Source organism: Rhinatrema bivittatum, chromosome 1 (genome assembly GCF_901001135.1).
Source record: "Rhinatrema bivittatum chromosome 1, aRhiBiv1.1, whole genome shotgun sequence".
Taxonomy (NCBI): Eukaryota; Metazoa; Chordata; class Amphibia; order Gymnophiona; family Rhinatrematidae; genus Rhinatrema; species Rhinatrema bivittatum.
This window is the reverse complement of record NC_042615.1, coordinates 14,919,502-14,942,172: the sequence shown is the minus strand read 5'-3', so window position 1 is coordinate 14,942,172 and position 22,671 is coordinate 14,919,502. Positions and strand designations below refer to the sequence as shown.

General features: G+C 43.2%; 1 protein-coding gene across 1 annotated transcript in view; it reads right to left on the bottom strand.

Annotated features, from left to right (window-relative positions):
* FAT4 (FAT atypical cadherin 4) overlaps positions 1 to 22,671 on the bottom strand; it is a 625,352-nt gene that overhangs the window by 354,841 nt on the left and 247,840 nt on the right. Inside the window, exon 2 of the mRNA XM_029589082.1 lies at positions 2,078 to 2,209. Coding sequence (XP_029444942.1) covers positions 2,078 to 2,209 — 132 coding nt within the window. The remainder of the gene's footprint in view (positions 1 to 2,077; positions 2,210 to 22,671) is intronic.

The window sequence follows — 22,671 nt, the reverse complement described above, 5'->3', positions numbered from 1 at the left end:
GGCTTCCCTAAGCCTCCCTGTCTCTAGCCTCGCTCCCTGGCTTCCCTAAGCCTCCCTTGTCTCTAGCCTCGCTCCCTGGCTTCCCTAAGCCTCCCTTGTCTCTAGCCTCGCTCCCTGGCTTCCCTAAGCCTCCCTGTCTCTAGCCTCGCTCCCTGGCTTCCCTAAGCCCTCCTGTCTCTAGCCTCACTCCCTGGCTTCCCTAAGCCTCCCTGTCTCTAGCCTCGCTCCCTGGCTAGCCTCGCTCCCTGGCTTCCCTAGTCTCTAGCCTCACTCCCTGGCTTCCCTAAGCCTCCCTGTCTCTAGCCTCGCTACCTAGCTTCCCTAAGCCTCCCTGTCTCTAGCCTCGCTCCCTGGCTTCCCTAGTCTCTAGCCTCACTCCCTGGCTTCCCTAAGCCTCCCTGTCTCTAGCCTCGCTCCCTGGCTTCCCTAAGCCTCCCTTGTCTCTAGCCTCGCTCCCTGGCTTCCCTAAGCCTCCCTGTCTCTAGCCTTTCTCCCTGGCTTCCCTAAGCCTCCCTTGTTTCTAGCCTCGCTCCCTGGCTTCCCTAAGCCCTCCTGTTTTAGCCTTTTTCCCTGGCTCAAGCTTGCTAGTATCATTAACTCCTGTCTTGTTCCAGTGTTCCATCCCACTGATTCCTGCCTGAGCTTCAAACCCACCTGCAGCCTGCCTCTTCGTTCCTGCCTGACTTCTGCCTCCACTCCAGATTCCTAGGTCTCTCCCTTGTTCAAGTCCTGCCGGCCACCAGAACCCAAGGGCTCAACCTGCGGGGAAGGTGGCTGATAGAGGCAGAAGATCCCCTAGTCTAGCCTGTCCCTGGAGTCCTGGACTGTTTTCATGGGGGTTCCCCAGCTGAGCTGGGTCCACAATAGGGATATTCATAGGGTGCCTGATTGATTGTGCTTTCGGGTTCGTGTGGACGCAGGAAAATATCATTTTCCCGCAGATCGGTGTTTTTTTTTTAGTAAAAAAATCGTTTTTCGGCTTAATGTATGCTAACAGGAGTTCGCGCACACTAACAAAAATAACAAAAAGTAACAAAAAATAAAAACTTTTTTTTGTTAGCGCGCACTAACCCAAAAAACGATTTTCACGAAAATTCGGGGGGGAGTGTTCGTTTCTCATTTTCCCAGATATATAACAAATTGAGAAATATCGTACGATATTTCAATTCGTTATAAAAATGATTAACATCCCTAGTCCACAACCCTAACAAGAAATTCAAGGACAAGGGGTCATGATTTGAAGTGCACATGAGAAAATACTTCTTTATGGAAAAGAGTGCATATGCCACCAGATGTTCAGGCAATAGCCTCACAAGTTCTGGTAGCCTGTAGAAATTATTAGAAAGCTTGGTGATAGGAGGGCCTGGATGTTGATTTAGATAAGGGAATTTATATGCCCATCTACCCAAAGAGGAAGACAATAAAAGCTGCCTTTGGCAGTGGTTAAGCTTCTAAGTTAGCAGTTGGGACATATCCTTAGCAGTGTAAGCCAGAATAGCTAGGCAATCTAGTCTTTATCTGCTGTCAGCTACTATGTTACTATGTATTTTTTACATAAGTTTCAAGCTTTCTTACAGGTGTCTCACTGTCATCTACTCTCTTGCTCAGCCTATTAAAGCACTGTTCCCATAGCAATGTATCATTGGGGAAAGAAATAACTTAGGAATTAACAATCTCCACAACTATAACGAAAATAGCTTTGAAAGCATGCTTCCTTTTAATTTCATTTGTACTGCTTTATAGCCAGCAAAAGATGACAACATTTATATGATGTGGTTTGTTTTTTGGTTAGTTTGCTTGTTGTGAATTTGCTTTCAAGGTATGTTTGACTAGTTTTAGCTATCTAAACTTCTCACTTATTTTTGTGAAATGTTTATTTCTCAAAAATAAACATTCTTGGGATAAGCAGCTTGGAATCTATCCCTTGGGATCCTGCCAGGTACTTGTGACCTGGCTTGACCACTGTTGGTCTGACCTAGAATGGCAAGCCTTATGTTCTTATTTTCACTCTGAATAGTTTCTTGTCAGGAGAAATATCATGCAAACCATTTCTTTGAATGTATTCCAGATTCCCTACCTCATCAGCATCTGTTGCTGTTAGCTGCATTATCTTGGATCCATCACCAATATTCTCTTGAATCGTTAGGTCGAGTAGATCGCTTGGGAACACTGGTGGATTATCATTGATATCCTGAAGTGTTATTTCCACCTAGGACAGAGAACATTGCATGACTGTAAGTGTCAAATTTGCATTACAAAAACTGAGGCCACTAACTTTGAGAGTACTCTCAAAAACAATGATATATCTTAATTAAATGAATGCAAAACAGTTCTAATCAAAACAAACATAAATCAATAAAAAATAATCTGATCTGTTTAGAGTAATATATTAGATAGCTTTAGCTTGGTTTTTACAGGATTAGTATCATTATTAGTCACTATAATCCACAGCATACCTCATGATATGAAGCTGCCAAGAGCTGGGATGGAAGAGCATTCAATCACTAAATAATTTCTGTCAAAGAAGAAGTGCTATAAAATTCTCTCTGAGATCAACCTAATCAACCTAATAAACGAAGGTTGACCGACGTGCCGCAAATGCGCATGTGCGGGCAAGCACGTCGGTCTCAGCGAGCGTCAGCTGAATTTTCCAACATGGCGGCGGCGTCGAGCAGCGGCGGCGGCGACGAGGAGCGGCGGCGGTGGCATCGAGCGGCGGCGGCGGTGTTGTCGAGCAGCAGCGGCGGTGGCGAGGAGGAGTGGCGGCAGCGGCGACGGCCAGTAGCGAGGGAGGAGCGAGTGAGAGGAGAGAGAGGGAGGGACTGAGTGAGAGGGAGGGAGGAGAGAGAGAGAGACTGAGTGAGAGGGAGGGAGGAGAGAGGGAGGGAGGAGAGAGAGAGGGAGGGACTGAGTGGGAGGGGGGCGTGAGAGGGAGGGGTGAGGGAGTGAGAGAGAGGGAGGGAGCATGAGAGGGAGGGAGCGTGAGAGGGGGAGGGACTGAGGGAGAGAGAGGGAGGGAGGGAGTGAGAGGGGGAGAGGGAGTGAGTGAGAGGGAGGGGGAGTGAGTAAGAGGGAGGGGGAGTGAGTGAGAGGGAGGGAGGGAGTGAGTGAGTGAGGGGGAGGGAGTGAGAGGGAGGGGGAGTGAGGGAGTGAGAGGGAGCGGGGAAGAGTGAGGGTAGAGAGAGAATGAAGGGGAGGTGAGAGACAGAGGGATGTGAGTAAGTGGAAGGGTAAGAAGTTGTGGAGCAGAGAAAAAGGGAGTGGAGGAGGGCTGAGAGAGAGGGGATGGGATTGAGAGAGGGTGGGGAGTGACTGAGGGAAGGGGAGAGAGGTGGGAGTGACTGAGGGAAGGGGAGGGAGGTGAGAGTGAGGGGAAGGAGGCAGTGGGAGACAGAGGGTGAGTAAGACTGAGTGGAGGGAAGGGGGTGAGTGAACGAGGGGAAGGGGGAGTGAGGGAGAAAAAGTGTAGAAGGGTGCTGTGTTCGAAAATGGACTGAAAAAAAAAATTAATGTAGCCCGTTTTAACAGGCTTAACGGCTTGTGTTTACATAATTGCAAGTATCAGTGCTAGAATACATATTTCCCTTTCCAGCATTTCCTTTTGCCTGTGATAACAAAACTTTTTAGTAGAAGAGTACTCGTGTCTTCTGTCTATTCACATACAGTATAGAAAGCTAAACAAACATTCCTTCCATATGTAACGTTTATATATTTCACAATTATTAATCACAGTGTTTGAAAGATATTAGCCAGGCTTCTTTGCTCATTGTCTTTTTTTTAATCAGGATTGTTTAGTTCACAGGCTTGCTGAAATGAAAAGCTTTAAAGCTTGCTTTTATTTTCCACTTCTGGCTGGGTTACAGATGCTAACCTTTTTGATAAGTGAGAGAAAGACAGCAGCTGCTTTCTATCAACACTGAAAGAAAAAGGGTCCCACAGAATATTAGGTGGTCACCAAAACCTGAAGACCACCAAGGGAAAAAAAAACAGATTAATGGAGCTGCATCTGTCATTATGGTCATCTCAAAAGGAGAACTAGGTACTGTGGGTGGGTGGACATGGAGCCAAAAGGTTGATGAAAAAGATATGGGAGGTGACCTTGTTATTTCTAACCGAAAACATCTAACCAAGCCTTGCAGGCCACATCTACGCAGGTGAGATCCTATCCACTATAAATGCTAGAGTTCGGAGTACTGGAAATGGATGGCATCCCCTACTTTGCATTTACATGGGTGCTGACTTCCACTATAATAGGGATTCAAAAGGGTTTCCGGCACCCCTGCTTTCCACTATACTCTATCCTGCCCTTTGCCACCTCTTCCACTTCCGATTTACTATATTTACTCCTGGGGGAATTCTGCGCAAAAAAATTTAAAATTCTGTGCACAAAAACTTTAAATTCTGCAAACTTTATATTGGTCAAAATAACACAATTTACATGAGTCTTTAAGTAATTACATTTTAAATTAATACAGAAAAAAAGTTATTACTTAAAGATGCAGAATTTTAAATATTTTGAGCAGAATTTCCCTAAAAATTCACTGTAAGAGTGTCCCTTCCACTCGCTCTCCCTACTCCCCTGGCCACTTTGCCCTCTCAGCCCCTAACTCCTCCAATTGCCAGTATCTCTCCCCTCCACCTCTAGGCTCAACCCACTCTATTGCCAGTCCCAGAGTTTGACCCCGTTCTCAGTACTGCCACTCCTCACACAGGCTCCCTCTCTCACATACATGCTCTCTCTCTCTCTAATACACACACACACCCTCATACACCCTCATACAGGCTCCCTTACTCTCTAACACACACACATCCCCTCATACAGGACCCTCTCTCTTGCATTCACACACTCACTTGCATTCATGCTCCTGGGCCTTCATCTTTACCGCGAATGGAGCACGTCCCGCGGCACACATAGGCCTTCGTCTTCACGTCCTCTGTTCTCGGCATGCCGGGGTCTCCTCTGCTATTTTCTGTGCAGAATTGCTATTCTGCACAGGCAGGGGGAATTCTGCGGAAATTCTGCGCTCCGCAGTAGCACAGAATTCCCCCAGGACTATATATTTCTGGTTTTCTGTTAGTCTTTCCCCCTACAGTTGGCAATTTTACAAACACCAGTATTCTAAATAAACACAGCAGTTGATCAGTAAGCATAGTTCACATTAAGAAAGGTGGAAGGAAAGCAAAACGATTACCGGCATGGTTAAAAGGTGAGATGAAAGAGTATTTTAGCCAAAAGATCTTTATTCAAAAATTGGAAGAAGGATCCAACAGCAGAAAATAGGCTAAAGCACACGTGTTGACTAGTTAAATGTAAGACATTGATAAGACAGGCTAAAAGAGAATTTGAAAAGAAGTTGGCTGTAGAGGCAAAAACTCACAGTAAAAACATTAAAAAATATATCTGAAGCTGAAAGCCTGCGAGGGAGTCAGCTGGACCGTTAGATGATCGAGGGGTTAACGGGGCATTTAGAGAAGATAAGGCCATCACGGAAAGATTAAATGATTTCTTTGCTTCGGTGTTTACTGAAGAGGATGTTGGGGAGATACCCGTTCCAGAGAAGGTTTTCATGGGTAATGATTCAGATGAACTGAACCAAATCACGGTGAACCTAGAAGATGTGGTAGGCCTGATTGACAAACTGAAGAATAGTAAATCACCTGGAATGAATGGTATACACCCCACAGGGTTCTGAAGGAACTAAAAAATGAAATTTCAGATCTATTCTGTCTATTAGCCTGTCTTATAGATTCATCCAAGGATACTGAGGAAGCTCAGAGATGTGCTGGCGGGACCGCTGTGCGACCTGTTCAATAGATCCCTAGAAACGGGAGTGGTGCCGAGTGATTGGAGAAGAGTGGTGGTGGTCCCGCTTCACAAGAGTGGGAACAGAGAGGAGGCTGGTAACTACAGACCGGTTAGCCTCACTTCGGTGGTGGGAAAAGTAATGGAGTCACTGTTGAAAGAGAGAATAGTGAACTATCTACAGTCGGGAGAATTGATGGACCAGAGGCAGCATGGATTCACCAGAGGAAGATCCTGTCAGACAAATCTGATTGACTTTTTTGACTGGGTAACCAAGGAATTGGATCAAGGAAGAGCGCTCGATGTCATCTACTTGGATTTCAGCAAAGCTTTTGATACGGTTCCGCACAGGAGACTGGTGAATAAAACGAGAAGCTTAGGAGTGAGTGCTGAGGTGGTGACCTGGATTGAAAACTGGTTGACGGACAGAAAACAATGCATGATGGTAAATGGAACTTTCTCTGAAGAGAGAGGTTTTAAGTGGTGTACCACAAGGATCGGTGTTGGGACCGGTCCTGTTCAATATCTTTGTGAGCGACATTGCGGACGGGATAGAAGGTAAGGTTTGTCTTTTTGCGGACGACACTAAGATCTGCAACAGAGTGGACACGCCGGAAGGAGTGGAGAGAATGAGACGGGATTTAAGGAAACTGGAAGAGTGGTCGAAGATATGGCAGCTGAGATTCAATGCCAAGTGGTGCAAAGTCATGCATATGGGGAGTGGAAATCCGAATGAACTATATTCGATGGGGGGGGGGGGAAAGGCTGATGTGCACGGAGCAGGAGAGGGACCTTGGGGCGATAGTGTCTAATGATATGAAGTCTGCGAAACAATGCGACAAGGCGATAGCAAAAGCCAGAAGAATGCTGGGATGCATAGAGAGAGGAATATCGAGTAAGAAAAGGGAAGTGATTATCCCCTTGTACAGATCCTTGGTGAGGCCACACCTGGAGTACTGTGTTCAGTTCTGGAGACCGTATCTACAAAGAGACAAGGACAAGATGGAAGCGGTTCAGAGAAGGGCGACCAGGAAGGCGGAGGGTCTTCACAGGATGACATACGAGGAGAGATTGAAGAATCTAAATATGTACTCCCTGGAGGAAAGGAGGAACAGGGGTGATATGATTCAGACTTTCAGATACTTGAAAAACTTTAATGATCCAAAGACATCAACAAATCTTTTCCATCAGAAAAAAATCAGCAGAACCAGAGGTCACGAGCTGAGGCTCCAGGGAGGAAGACTAAGAACCAATATCAGGAAGTATTTCTTCACGGAAAGGGTGGTAGATGCCTGGAATGCCCTTCCAGAGGAAGTGGTGAAGTCTAAAATTGTGAACCACTTCAAAGGGGCATGGGATAAACACTGTGGATCCATCAAGTCTAGAGGGCGTGAATAAAGTGGAGGCATTCAAACACTGCACGGAGCGGCAGTAGCCACAGCTGCATTCAAACACTGCACGGAGCGGCAGTAGCCACAGAGGCATTCACGGAGCGGGATGCCAGTGGCCAGTAGTTGGTGTTCCACCTTCACGGAGCGGAAGGATGGAGGGCTGCTATTTCCAAAAAAAAAAAATAATAAAAAAATAAAAACAGGGGTGGGTAAGAGTATGGGGCAAGGGGGTGGCCTGCTTGTTGCAGCGGTTGCTACCCCCAATTGAGCTGGATGTCACTTGGATGCAGATTCAAAGCTGCTCTCTAAATTGGGTGGAGGGGAATTAGGGCTGGAGGGTACTGGAAGCCAATAGTAACAGGTGGGAGAGAGAAAAAGGAAAATAAATGGATAAAGTGCGTAGCTTGCTGGGCAGACTTGATGGGCCATTTGGTCTTCTTCTGCCGTCATTTCTATGTTTCTATGTTTCTATTAGTTAAAATTAGTAACCTATTATTAAAATCATCCATTGTAGCTGAAGACTGGAAACATAGAAACATATAAAAACATAGAAATGACGGCAGAAGAAGACCAAACGGCCCATCTAGTCTGCCCAGCAAGCTAAGCACTTTATCCATTTTTTTTTCTTCCTTTTTCTCTCTCCCACCTGTTACTCTTGGCTTCCAGTACCCTCCAGCCCTATTTCCCCTCCACCCAACCACCAATGTAGAGAGCATCGCCGGATCTGCATCCAAGTGAACATCCAGCTCAATTAGGGGTAGCAACCACTGCAACAAGGAGGCCACACCCCTGCCCCTGTCCACCCAGACTATACGATCCAGACTCTGTTGGTTGCCGTCCACACTCAGATCCTCCATTCCACACTCCCCCTGCCGTTGAAGCAGAGAAGGGGAAGGGGAAGGGGGCTAATGTAACCCCAATACTTAAAAAGGGCTCCAGGGGCGATCCGGGAAACTACAGACCGGTTAGCCTGACTTCAGTGCCAGGAAAAATAGTGGAAAGTGTTCTAAAGATCAAAATCACAGAACATATAGAAAGACATGGTTTAATGGAACAAAGTCAGCATGGCTTTACCCAGGGCAAGTCTTGCCTCACAAATCTACTTCACTTTTTTGAAGGGGTTAATAAACATGTGGATAAAGGTGAACCAGTGATGTGCATTCGGATTATTAGAAGGCATTTGACAAAGTTCCTCATGAGAGGCTTCCAAGAAAAGTAAAAAGTAATGGGATAGGTGGCCATATCCGTTCATGAATTACAAACTGGTAAAAAGACAGGAAAAAGAGAGTAGGATTAAATTGGCAATTTTCTCATTGGAAAAGGGTAAACAGTGGAGTGCCTCAGGGATCTGTACTTGGACTGGTGCTTTTCAATATATTTATAAATGATCTGGAAAGGAATACGATGAGTGAAGTAATCACATTTGCAGATGATACAAAATTATTCAGAGTAGTTAAATCACAAGCAGATTGTAATAAATTACAGGAGTGTCTTGTGAAACTGAAAAATTGGGCATCCCACATGGCAGATGAAATTTAATGTGGCTAAATGCATATAGGGAATGCATATAAGGAAAAATAACCCATGCTGTAGTTACACGATGTTAGGCTCCATATTAGGAGCTACCACCCAGGAAAGAGATCTAGGGATCATAGTGGATAACACATTGAAATCGTCGGTTCAGTGTGCTGCAGCAGTCAAAAAAGCAAACAGAATGTTAGGAATTATTAGGAAGGGAATGGTGAATAAAATGCCTCTGTTTCACTCCATGGTGACACAGCACCTTGAATACTGTGTACAGTTCTGGTCGCTGCATTTCAAAAAAGATATAGTTGCAATGGAGAAGGGACAGAGAAGGGAGACCAAAATGATAAAGGGGATGGAAGAGCTCCCATATGAGGAAAGACTAAAGAGGTTAGGGCTGTTCAGCATGGAGAAGAGATGGCTGAGGGGGAATATGATAGAGGTGTTTAAAATCATGAGAGGTCTAGAATGGGTAAATGTCAATTGGTTATTTACTCTTTCGGATAATAGAAGGACCAGGGGGCACTCCATGAAGTTAGCAAGTAGCACATTTAAAACTTATCGGAGAAAGTTCTTTTCCACTCAACGCACAATTAAACTCTGGAATTTGTTGCCAGGGGATGTGCTTAGTGCAGTTGGTGTAGCTGGGTTTAAAAAAGGTTTGGATAAGTTCTTGGAGGAGAAGTCCATTACCTGCTATTAATCAAGTTGACTTAGAAAATAGCCACTGCTAATACTAGCATCAGTAGCATGGGATATACTTAGTTTTTGGGTACTTGCCAGGTACTTGTAGCCTGGATTGGCCACTGCTGGAGACAGGATGCTGGGCTTGATGGACCCTTAGTCTGAACCAGTATGGCAATTTCTTATGTTTCTTACATAGGTCAAGTAAATCTTTGGGACAATGGGAAGTCATGTGCCTTGGGAAATATGAGGAGCAACTTAGATTTTAAGTAAAATGACAAGGAGCCTCGATTCATAAAAAAAATAATTATATAGGGAAGATGCCTATTGAGAATTCTTGACTTGTACAATGCAGAGACTCAAGGTAGATACAGTGAGAGGAATGCTTTGGAATAAAACTGATCTTTATTTCTGTTTTTCATGATGCTTCAAGAACTTTCTCAGCTCATTGTTGATCATCCACAAAAGCCTATTTTGAGAAGGATTTGGAAGAAACTCTCTAGAAAACAGGGTCAAACACATACAACCAGACTTTAGAGTTTTGGGTTGGATGTTGAAAAGCAAATCAGAGGGTAAGTAGAGGGACCTAGGCAATATGACTTGACACTTTCCATCTGCAAGCTACAGAAGAAGTATCAATTCACCTCAAATCAAAACTCCAATCAAAGGTTTTATGATATCCTGAACCCATTACTGACTATGTCCAGCAGATACACAATGATTTATTATAGGTGCATTTGTCTTCTAGTATTTAGGAAGTTCTGATGTTCAATTCATGCCATTCTCAGTTTTATCCACATAAATCTTAGATGTCTATTTTATTATATTGAAAGTTGAAAACATCTCCTGTAAAGGAATGTTCAATTGTTAATCTGCAGGCATAGTTCACACACCGGCGCAAGCCACATTTAAAATGATGCTCGAGAACACCATGCCACTCAAAATAAGGCTGCAGAGTAATTTGAAAATATTCAAAACTAACCTGAAAACCTGGTACTTTAACCAAGCTTTTTATAAAGACAAGAGAAGGAGAAAAACAGTTGATAGATAAGGATGCACCAAGCAAACAGTTGTTTTGTTTTTTACCTACAAATGCATATTAATGTTAGATTTGAACTGCTTAACAATTTTCTTACCAACATATAGGCTTAACTTAAACACATAGTTGATTGTATTAAAATATGTTACCGTACTATGATGGCACATGCTTAATTTGTAATCTATACCACTTAGAATTTTCTTTATAGTGCCTTTTTGTAAACCGTTGTGATGGTTATCTAACTGAACGACGGTATAGAAGAGTTTGTAAATAAATAAATAAATAAATAAACAAACAAACAAACAAACAAACTTAAACAACCTCTGCCTTCAGACACAGAACTCTCCGGACAAGGTGCAGAACTGACCACCCAGCCTTTACTGCTGCTGTCTCACCAAGAGAAAGGGAGGTGGTCTACATGAAAGGTCTTACATAAACATAATATTGTCCAATGTCTTCTTATGGTTTTACAAACTTGTGGAAAAAGAGATGACTGTCTCAGGACACACACTTTGTTCGGATGCCAGCAGGGCCGGTGCATCCATTAGGTGGGACTAGACATTTTCTTAGGGCAGCATCAGTGGGCAGGGCGCCATTTTTAAAATGAGAGACAGAGAGAGAACAGTAAGAGGGCAAATATAACTCTATCTGCCACCTGTCAGAGGGGAGCATTCAACTCAGGTTTGCAGGAGGCAGTGTTACATTGGTCTGCTACAGACCCTTGCACTGGCCCTGGATGCTTTGGATGCCATCACTTGAAGCCCTCAAAGTATCTGTGCTCTCTAACAGAAGGAGGACTCCATTGGGTAAATATTTTTAAAAAATTCTTCTTTGCATTTTAAGAGAACATAAGAACATAAGAAAATGCCATACTGGGTCAGACCAAGGGTCCATCAAGCCCAGCATCCTGTTTCCAACAGTGGCCAATCCAGGCCATAAGAACCTGGCAAGTACCCAAAAACTAAGTCTATTCCATGTTACCATTGCTAATGGCAGTGGCTATTCTCTAAGTGAACTTAATAGCAGGTAATGGACTTCTCCTCCAAGAACTTATCCAATCCTTTTTTAAACACAGCTTTACTAACTGCACTAACTACTTCCTCTGGTAACAAATTCCAGAGTTTAATTGTTCTTTGAGTAAAAAAGAACTTTCTCCGATTAGCTTTAAATGTGCCCCATGCTAACTTCATGGAGTGCCCCCTAGTCTTTCTACTATCCGAAAGAGTAAATAACCGATTCACATCTACCCGTTCTAGACCTCTCATGATTTTAAACACCTCTATCATATCCCCCCTCAGTCGTCTCTTCTCCAAGCTGAAAAGTCCTAACCTCTTTAGTCTTTCCTCATAGGGAAGTTGTTCCATTCCCTTTATCATTTTGGTGGCCCTTCTCTGTACCTTCTCCATCGCAATTATATCTTTTTTGAGATGCGGTGACCAGAATTGTACACAGTATTCAAGGTGCGGTCTCACCATGGAGCGATACAGAGGCATTATGACATTTTCCATTTTATTCACCATTCCCTTTCTAATAATTCCCAACATTCTGTTTGCTTTTTTGACTGCCGCAGCACACTGAACCAACGATTTCAATGTGTTATCCACTATGACACCTAGATCTCTTTCTTGGGTTGTAGCACCTAATGTGGAACCCAACATTGTGTAATTATAGCATGGGTTATTTTTCCCTATATGCATCACCTTGCACTTATCCACATTAAATTTCATCTGCCATTTGTATGCCCAATTTTCCAGTCTCACAAGGTCTTCCTGCAATTTATCACAATCTGCTTGTGATTTAACTACTCTGAAATGGACAAAGAGGCCTTTGTCCATTTACAGAACTATATGTTTTGAAAGTTTATTTAAAATTTTGATATTTTGTACTATGTTTGCTGGCACCAACAATTAAAAACACCCAAACCTAATAGGTTTATGAAGGTACTGCTCTCCTGTGAATGGTTTTGTTATTTGTCTGGATTTAATACTTTGCTCCTGGGATTTTCCTTAGATCCTCTTGGTATTTGTGGATCTGATATGTGGCAAGTGATATTATTAATTTTCTTTTTTTCTGTTGGTTATTGTAGTTTCTTATCATCTGCTGTAAGTTTTCCTATATCAAGTTGTACTTGATCTATATAAGAAATGTAAAGAAAAGGTAAAAAAATAAAAAAACATATCCAGACAATAAAATTGCAACACCCTGACAGCTATACATCAATGCTTAGATTTTTGAAGTTTTCTTAGACCACTTTTTTCTCTTTTTATAATGCAAATCAACTGGCCATGTATCAATAAAGTATAAGTTCCATTCAAGCTCTAGCCTCCACAAGACCATGGCTGAAATGTGCTGCATTCACTAAAATTATTACATTTCACCAGCTACAGGTTTCAAGCTATAGCAACTGTTACAGTTGCCAATGTCTGAGAAACATTTTTTACTGATAATGTGAGATTGGTTGTTTTGTTTGTTTTTGATTTACTGACAAACCAACTATTTTTGTTTTAATGTCAGTAAAAATGTTTCTCATGTGTTGTTGGATTTGGGTTGCGGGAGGTCTCAGTTCAGAAAATGGCAGCTTTTTCAGCACAAGGCACAGCCCTCACAGTTCTTGCTCGACGTCAGAGGCAACCTTCAAAAGTGAGATGCAGCAAAATTCTACATGAAGACATAAGAACATAAGAATATAAGAGATTGCCATGCTGGGTCAGACCAAGGGTCCATCAAGTCCAGCATCCTGCTTCCAACAGTGGCCAATCCAGGCCACAAGAACCTGGCAATTACCCAAACATTAAGAAGATCCCATGCTACTGATGCAATTAATAGCATTGGCTATTCCCTAAGTAAACTTGATTAATAGCAGTTGTGGAATTCTCCTCCAAGAACGTATCCAAACGTTTTTTAAACCCAGCTACACTAAATGCACTGACCACATTCTCTGGCAACAAATTCCAGAGCTTTATTGTGCATTGAGTGAAAAAGAATTTTCTCCGATTAGTCTTAAATGTGCTACTTGCTAACTTCATGGAATGCCCCTAGTCCTTCTATTATTCGAAAGTGTACATAACCGATTCACATCTACTCGTTCAAGACCTCTCATGATCTTAAAGACCTCTATCATATCCCCCCTCAGCCGTCTCTTCTCCAAGCTGAACAGTCCTAACCTCTTCAGCCTTTCCTCATAGGGGAGCTGTTCCATCCACTTTATCCATTTTGGTTGCCCTTCTCTGTGCCTTCTCCATCGCAAATATATCTTTTTTGTAATGCGGCAACCAGAATTGTAAGAACATAAGAACATGCAATACTGGGTCAGACCAAGGGTCCATCAAGCCCAGCATCCTGTTTCCAACAGTGGCCAATTCAGGACATAAGAACCTGGCAAGTACCCAAAAACTAAGTCTATTCCATGTTACCATTGCTAGTAATAGCAGTGGCTATTCTCTAAGTGAACTTAATTAATAGCAGGTAATGGACTTCTCCTCCAAGAACTTATCCAATCCTTTTTTAAACACAGCTATACTAACTGCACTAACCACATCCTCTGGCAACAAATTCCAGAGTTTAATTGTGCGTTGAGTAAAAAAGAACTTTCTCCAAAGTTTTAAATGTGCCACATGCTAACTTCATGGAGTGCCCCCTGGTCCTTCTATTATCCGAAAGAGTAAATAACCGATTGACATTTACCCATTCTAGACTTCTCATGATTTTAACGACCTCTATCATATTCCCCCTCAGCCATCTCTTCTCCTAGCTGAACAGCCCTAACCTCTTTAGTCTTTGGGGCTTCAGGCATGCCTTGGTGGGCCGGTCGTATTGGTCAGGTAATGAAAGGCTGCAGCATGACATCTGCATTAGTTGCTTGCTGTGTTGTGTCCTCATGCTCTGGGAAATATAGCATAAAGGGCCTAAAGAAGTTACCAGCAAAACCATCTTGCTTGCAACCAGAGGAGGAAGAGAGACCCGGGCTGCTGCTAGAGCAAAAGAAGAGAGAACTGACCACGGACCGAAATATAAAGCAAAAAAGAGAGAAAGACCCAGCTACAGCCAAAATGAAAGGAAAGACTCACTGGGGCTACTGACAGAGCTCAGGCCAACCAGGACGAAATGAAGGGAGAGGCTCGCTTTGGGCTGTCACTGGAGCTTAGGCCGGCAGGGCCAAAATAAAAGGAGAGACTCGCTGGGGCTGCTGTTGGAGCTCAGGTCGGTGGGACTGAAATGAAAGAGACTTGCTGGGACCACCACCAGATTTCAGGCTGATGGGACCGAAATAAAAGGAAAGCCTTGTTGTTGGCCACTGGCCGGGCCAAAGTAAATCAAGAGAGACCCAGCTGCAGGCCGGCGGGGTGAAGAGTGAGCAAAGGCAGAATAATGTGAGAGATTGGGAGCCTGCTTGTGTACGCCTGTAAGAACTGGGAGATCTCTTGCCTGTACGTGTAAGGCCTGTAAGAGAGAAAATGGGAGCCTGCTTGCGTGTGTGTGTGCTTGTGTGAGAGAGACTGGGAGCTAGCTTGCTTGTGGGTGCCCGTGAGAAAGATTGGGAGCCTGCTTGCATGTGTGTGCATGAGAGGGAGGAAGGAAACAGTTTATGTACCCTCTTTTCTCCAGCTAATAATCCAGAACAATCTTAGAATGAGTGGAAATCAAACTTTCCCAGGTATGAAGAGCTGGGGATTTGTTTTTTTACTCTTGCTGGTTTTAATTATTGGGTGTTATTTGATGTGTCTCCCAAAAACCTATAATATTTGAAAAGAATAATTGGATTATTGGATATTCTATTCATCAGCTGTTTTGAAACATTTGTTCTTTTTTTAGTGTGATTTTACTATTATCTTTCATATTTCTTGGTTTTATTGTTTGATGTTTTATGAGAAATAGTAATGTTTTTATTTTTCATATTCAGTGTCTGGCATGTTGCAGTTTCCAGTTCAGATTTTATCTGCATGTTTCTTTTTATAATTTATGGTCGAGGCAGAGGAGCGAAGGAACCATTTGCTTCATTTACCTGGACGTTTCGCTGGTGGACGGGGAGCCCGCCCGCCCCGCCCACCCCCCCAACCCGAGTTCTACAGCTGCAGTTTCCTAATTTCCCGGCAGCGCCGACATCACTCAGGGGCGACTGGCTAAAGTTTAAAAGCCAGCCCCCTGCAGCGCATCGATGCCGCCGGCACGTCGCCGAAGCCGTGCACACCAAAGGGGCGTGCGGCTTTGCCGGAATAGCGCCAATAATTTGGATGGTTGTTTCTACTTAACTCGCTCCTCTAAGCTGAAGAATCAGGACTTGTGAGTAAAATATTCTTCTATCATTTCTTGATCTTTCGCTCCAAAGCCTTCATTTTTCCAACACAAGAAAAAAGTTTTTTGTTTTATTAAGGTTGGTGGATAAGTTGGTTGGACTTGTGGGTTGAATTGTGTGGAATACCGGAAAACTGGAAAACTATGCCTCATACTAAGAGGAAGGCAAGGATTAGGGAGATGATAACTTCATCTCCAATATCCGAACCTTCGCAACCACAAATTCCAGCTTATTTTCCGCCTGTACCCATTAATGACCCGGTGAATAAGTCCATTGAGGAGTCTGGAATAGAGCGGATTCCAGATCCTCTGGCCAAGGCATCCTTGAGTCCTGGGGCCCCTAACACTCCTCCTCCACCAGGAGAAGGAAACCAAGCTAAGGAGGGCCAATGTGAACCAATTACTCTGAAAGGAAACTTATTGCAAGATCTAAAACCTGAAGAGATTACAATGGACTCTATTTGGTTAGCTATAAAATCATTAGAGCTGGCTATTATTAAACTAACTAACGTAACAGAGACATCAAATCAACACTTTATAAAAATTGAGACTGAAATTTCAAAGCTGGAGGAAAGCCAACATGTAGTAGATGAGAGATGGAATAACTTGCATGGTTGTTATCAGAGATTTACGAAGGTCGAGATTCTTTATGATAAAAGACCTGAGGCCATTGAAAATTCTCTGAAGTATCTAAATCTAAGGATTTTGAATTTCCCAAGACATGATTTGATCTCACCATTAGATATGTTTAAAGAATATCTTAGTGTTGTATTACAGATGTCTCAAAAATCTATCCCTCCTATATCAAAAATTTATTATGTGGCAACAAAAGGGACTGATGTAACTTCAAATGGTAAATTATCAGAACCACGGTTAGATTTGTCTGAAATAATAGAAGCAACTACAGAAATGGTTATTGTAACTAGGTCGATATTGCATGTATCGTTTGTTTTCGCATCAGATAGGGACGCTGTATTCCGCATCTACATGAGGAAAAGAATGGAGAAATTTCATGGGGCTCCAATATGGATATACCCTGACTTATCACGAGAAACACAGATGAGGAGGAAAAAATTCCTAGCTTTGCAATCAGAGATAGAAAAATATGGGGGAAAAATGATTATAAAATTCCCATGTAGATGTGAGATATCGCGTAAAAATCAGAGATATATCTTTTATGAAGTTTCACAGTTAAGAGTGTTTTTGGATTCGCTAGCCCATGAATCCTTAGCTTTGGGTAGTGAGGCAAAGTAAAATAGAGAGTGGGTACAGCCTTAACTTTTCAGTTGTTTTTTCAGTGATTTTTCATTGATTTCCTTTAACCGCTTAATGTTTTTTACTTTTTTCTTGTGGATGACTTTATTTAACATATACAGAATCAAATGAAATTGGAAATGGTCATTGCTGTATAAATAGTTTTTCTTTTCTGTTATGAATGATTACTAATTGTAAAGTTGAAATAGATAAATAAATAAATAAATAATAATAATTTATGGTCTCTTTATTCTGTTTTAGTGAGGGTCTGTCTGTATTCTGCCTGTGCCAGACCAAAGTGAGGTATAGTTTCTGTGTAGGGATATATATAGCAGCTTAGCTTGTTTTGTTTTCCTAATAGGAGGCATATTGATGTTTTAGGGCCGGGTGTAATATTTGCAGTGCTGCTTTTTCATAGGTAGGGTTGCTACTGTTTGAATGTTGGCAGTTCGTGCTATTTTGATTTGGGAATTTATTGTATTATAATTGTAAGTTAGTTTACTCATGGTTTTCTTAAGCCAAGCCCACACAACACAATTTACAATATGCCTAATACCTATAAGTTCCAAGCGCCTTACTTTATGTAGCCGCGCATATCTTATAAAATCCGGGGTCGGCACGCGCAAGGGGGTGCACATTTGTGCAACCTGCGCGCGCCGAGCCCAGCGCGCGCTGCCTGTTCCCTCCGAGGCCGCTCCGAAATCGGAGCGGCCTCAGAGGGAACTTTCCTTCACCCTCCCCCACCTTCCCCTCCCTTCCCCTACCTAACCCACCCCCCCCCCCGGCCCTATCTAAACCCCCCCCTACCTTTGTTGGCAGATTGACGCCTGCGGAAAGCAGGCGTAAATCTGTGCGCGCCAGCAGGCTGCTGGCGCGCCATCACCCGTCCCGGGGGCTGGTCCGGAGGCCTTGAACACGCCCCCAGGCCCGCCCCCGAAACGCCGCATCACTCGCGGCACACACCCCTGATACGCCCCTCCATGCAAGCCCCGGGACTTACGCGCGTCCCGGGGCTTGCGCACGCCACCGAGCCTATACAAAATAGGCTCGGTGCGCGCGCAGGGGGGGTTTGGGGTAGGTTTTTGGGGGGTACGCGCGTACCCCTTTGAAAATCTACCCCAATATGTAATTGTGTGTATAGAGGATAAGGCCTGGAATGCAAGGCTATAACATTTGCATAGGGTGCCTAATACCTTTGCCCCAGCCCTGTCTGCACTGGCTCCATGTAGAAAAGCAAAATTCCATCTGGAGACGTGCTGTTGTGGGCCAGGTTCTCCCCAGTCTCTGCTGCAGATACCCTTGACCATGGCTTATTTTTCTTTTTCTTAAACCTTAAGCAGGTAGTATGGATAATTTCTAATCCCCATCTCTCCAGGCAGAAGCGAGCCTAGGGAATCAGAAAAGCAGCAGACGGTAGAACACAGTCAGTGAGAATGTGCTGAAGTGGAGGTAATCTACTGTCATAGAAAGGAAGGGGTGAACCAGAAGGAGTGTAGTGTTAGTAAGGCTTCTGTCTGAGGTGGACGGAACGACTTCTGAGTAGGACAGCTGGCTGCAACAGTGCTGGGGCAGGGGGACACTCACTGAATGAGCACAAGAGAAGTGGTACTGCAGTAAATGCCTTTATGTATGTGTCTGAGCCACTGGTTGGCAGTGTGGTTTTCTCATTTCTTGGCAACTGGTTCAAAAGATGATTAGTTGACAAAAGACTAACACCAGACCAGGAATCCAGGATATATGAATAATGTAACCAAACTTGTGGGAGGCCAAACCAATTGCATGGATAGAAGTGGGATTGCAGCTCAGTTTGCTCACCCCTGGTCTAAGTTGTGCTCTACTTAATGTTTTATGGAAAAGATGAAATTTAGGTTGGAGATTTTGTTTGTCGCAATTCCGCCAGGCTCTAAGTTACATGATCTACCTCTCAACAATTAGCTTGTTGTCCTTTTGGGAGGCACTGAAGCAAGTACTGCACAGGAAGCACATTAGTGAGTCACAAATACCCTGTGGGCTGGTTTAGAAAAAAATGCCCCGGGCTGATATCTGCCTGCAATCTGCCCCTGCTCTGCCTCCACAAAGGAAGAAAAGAACAGCAACACGTCTGACACAGAGCTTCTGATGCAATGCCTGGCTGATTTTCTCTACTATGTGACTGACATGTGACAGCCTAAAATAGGCAGCAGCCAAAACGTTGCTTGGGAAAAGTAATCTAAGAACTCAAAAAGAGCTCAAACAGAATACTTCATAGACAATGCCTTCAGAAGAAATGCACAGTCAATCTCAGGCATGCACAGTCTTTGAGATGAGCGTTACTGGGTCTGGTGCACAGCAATAGGCTAGATTGAAAAAATGCTTCACTGAGAAACATCATCCTTGTTGTCTCCTTGGCCGTCAGACCTACTCATGCTGCTAGCTGGCTGCACTATATTTTGTATCAATTCCTAACTGTACATCTGTTACTCTCTCATGGATTTCTATGAGGCCATTGACTTTAATGGTTCATATAAATCATTCATTTCAAAACAATTGAAACAAATAGGATAAATTTAATTTGGGGGGTCCCTCTCAATTTGTTTCAGGGACCCCGAAAGAAACAAATTAGACCCTTTTTGTTTCAGGATACCCATTCGTTTTAAACTAATGCACATCCCTATTTGGCAGTTGTACAGCTCCAGAATTTACTAATTAATGCAACATATTTAAGGAAAGCTTGCCTTTCTCCTGCAGGTAGAATGCACCACAAAACTCTGATCTAAAATATGTTTACCATGAATACCCAGTGACTGCGATTGTACATTCATAAAATACATTACAATGGTAGCATGAAGAAGAAGGAGCACTGACACAAAAGGACTTTCAGAGACTTGGTGTGGGAATGAGCGGTGATCCCCTAGCACAAACCTGGACTGACTCCAGCCTTTCTTAAAACACTTTATCATTATTTGCCACTTTAACACATATACATTAGTAGACTGCCTTTATCTTCAGAATAGTATACTCTAACTACTCACAGTTAGTACCGCTTCCCTCAGTACTTATACAGCTTCTTTACAGCTCAATGTTTAGACAGAAATATTCTGCAGGAGCTGCCTTCCTCCTGGAGACCTAAGCCTGGTATGACTAATCCACCTGGCTCCCAGCTCTTATTTCTCTTCTGCTGGGCCCCTCCATAGAGCTCTCTCTCACAAGGGGAATTAAAGGGGACCAGGCACTTAGCCTGGTCCTGCACCAGTTTAAGGGGGAACACAGAAGCATTGCCTCACATTTGGGTTTTTAACTTACTGCCAGAAATAAGTCTACTGCCTCCCTATCATTTTCTTATCACTCTTAAATCAAAACCCCTCCATCTCTTTCCACTACCACTGTAATGAATTCTGCAATACACTTGTGTTTCCCAACAATGTCATTTCTTACTCTGACCTGCTTATTCTATTTCGATCTGAGAAAGAAGTGTTAACTTCTGAAAGCTATTCAAGAATGTGCTGCTAGTCCAATAAAAAAGTATCACTTTATTATATTTTATATTAATATTTATTTCCGTGCATTGAAGTGGAGTGACAAATTCATAGCACACAGTGATTCTGAGAATAGAAAGCAATGAGTTTACCAGTGGGACTCAGGACCACGCAAAAGCCAAACTGCCTGGTTTTCAAAAGCATTTACACGCTTAAATGTATTTATTTATTTATTTATTTATTTATTTGGCACTTTTATATACCAATATTCTTGTAACAAGTTACAAATCACCTCGGTTTACATTCAAACAATAATCTTTGCACAAGGATGCATTACATTGAACAGGGAGATCAAGACTTGGAACCAACAAACGGGGATAAACAATTAGATAACTTGGTTTTATATGTGTAAATGCACTTTACCCATGAAAATATACTTTTGAAAATGCCACAATATATGCCATTGAATTATCATTGTGTTTTACCCATGTTAAATGCACTTAACATGGGTAAATAGCTTTTGAAAATTGCTATAATAGTATGTTACATTAACATGAAAAATGCCTGAAAATTCACTTGAAAGATTTTTTTTCTTTTTTCTTTATTTATTTATTAGCTTTTATATATCGACATTTGTGGGTTCATCATGCCAGTTTACAATATAACTGAAGGAGGAAATTACAAAAAACCAGGGTGGGGGAGTGGGAGCAGATAGGAAGAGAGAAGGGGCGAGAGAAGAGAGGGAAAAACAGGAAGAGGACAAAAGGAACAGTACCTGATGGAAAACAACAGAAGAACATAATAAGTAACACTGCAAATTATACACTCAATAAGGGGCTGTGTATAACCTTATACACTGTGGATAACCTTATATAAATTATATACTCCATATAAAAAAAGTATTATATACAATAATATACATTTTTTAAATTATATATATTATTTATAATATATATTTATATATTATATTTAATAATTATATTTAAGAATATATTTTATAAATAATATCCATTTTATAAAGAAAATTAAGAGTGTGTTCTTTCTTTGTAGACAAACCAGATTTAAATTAAACAGTAATAAATCACATTAAGAGCCTGACTCAGAAAGCAGTTACACACCATTAATTCAGGATATCTGGGGGATTTAAGTAGGGAAAGTTTGGAATGCATACGCTTTCTGCATACAGTTCTTAGTTTTGTGATTACACTACCCTAGTTTTGTCAAGCACAAAAATCCTGGCCAACGCATTAAGCATTACATAAAAATGTGCATTTGAATGAAAAAGAAAATATAGGCTCTGTGTACCCTGTGCATCCTTCTTTCTCCTCTTTCACATACACCAATCTCACTAAAATCCTTACTGTATTTTTCACTTATTTCAAAATACAAACCCTCTATTGGACGCACGTTTTCAACGCACTAGCGTTACCCCTTATTCAGTAAGGGGCCGAAAACGCGCGTCCAAATGCATGTTGATGGCACCAGGCGCGAACAAGAGTACGCGGGATTTCAATAGATACGCGTGTAGCCGCACGTATCCATTAAAATCCAGGGTTGGCGCGCACAAGGCTGCCAAAAATCAGCAGCCTGCGCGCGCTGAGCCACGCAGCCTGCCTCCGTTCCCTCCGAGGCCGCTCCGAAATCGAAGCGGCCTCGGAGGGAACTTTCCTTCACCCTCCCCCACCTTCCCCTCCCTTCCCCTACCTAACCCACTCCCCCGGCCCTATCTAAACCCCCCCTACCTCTATCACGAAAGTTACGCCTGCTCGAAGCAGGCGTAACTTTGCGCGCGCCGGGCCGGCTGCTGCACTCCATGTTCCGGTCCGGGGGCTGGTCCGAAGGCCGCGGCCACACCCCCGGGCCGAAAACACGCCCGCTGCACTGCCCCGGATGACGCGCTGAACGCGTCACGCCCCCTCGACACGCCCCCCGATGACACGCGGATCATGACACGCCCCCCGAAACACCCGTCCCAGGGCTTTGCGCACGCCGGAAGCCTATGCAACATAGGCTTGGAGCGCGCAGGGGGTGTTTGGGCCAGGTTTTCGGGGGGTACTCGCGTATCTTACACGCGTACCCCTTTGAAAATCTGGCCCTTAATCTATGTACAAGCAAGGACTGAAGCTAGAGTTACTGTTTTTCTCTCTTAGCAAGAAAGTTTCCTCCTGTTGCTCTTGGCCTTCCCGCTCTACTAGGCTAAGATGCCAGGAGTCTTCATCTGCAGCTAAC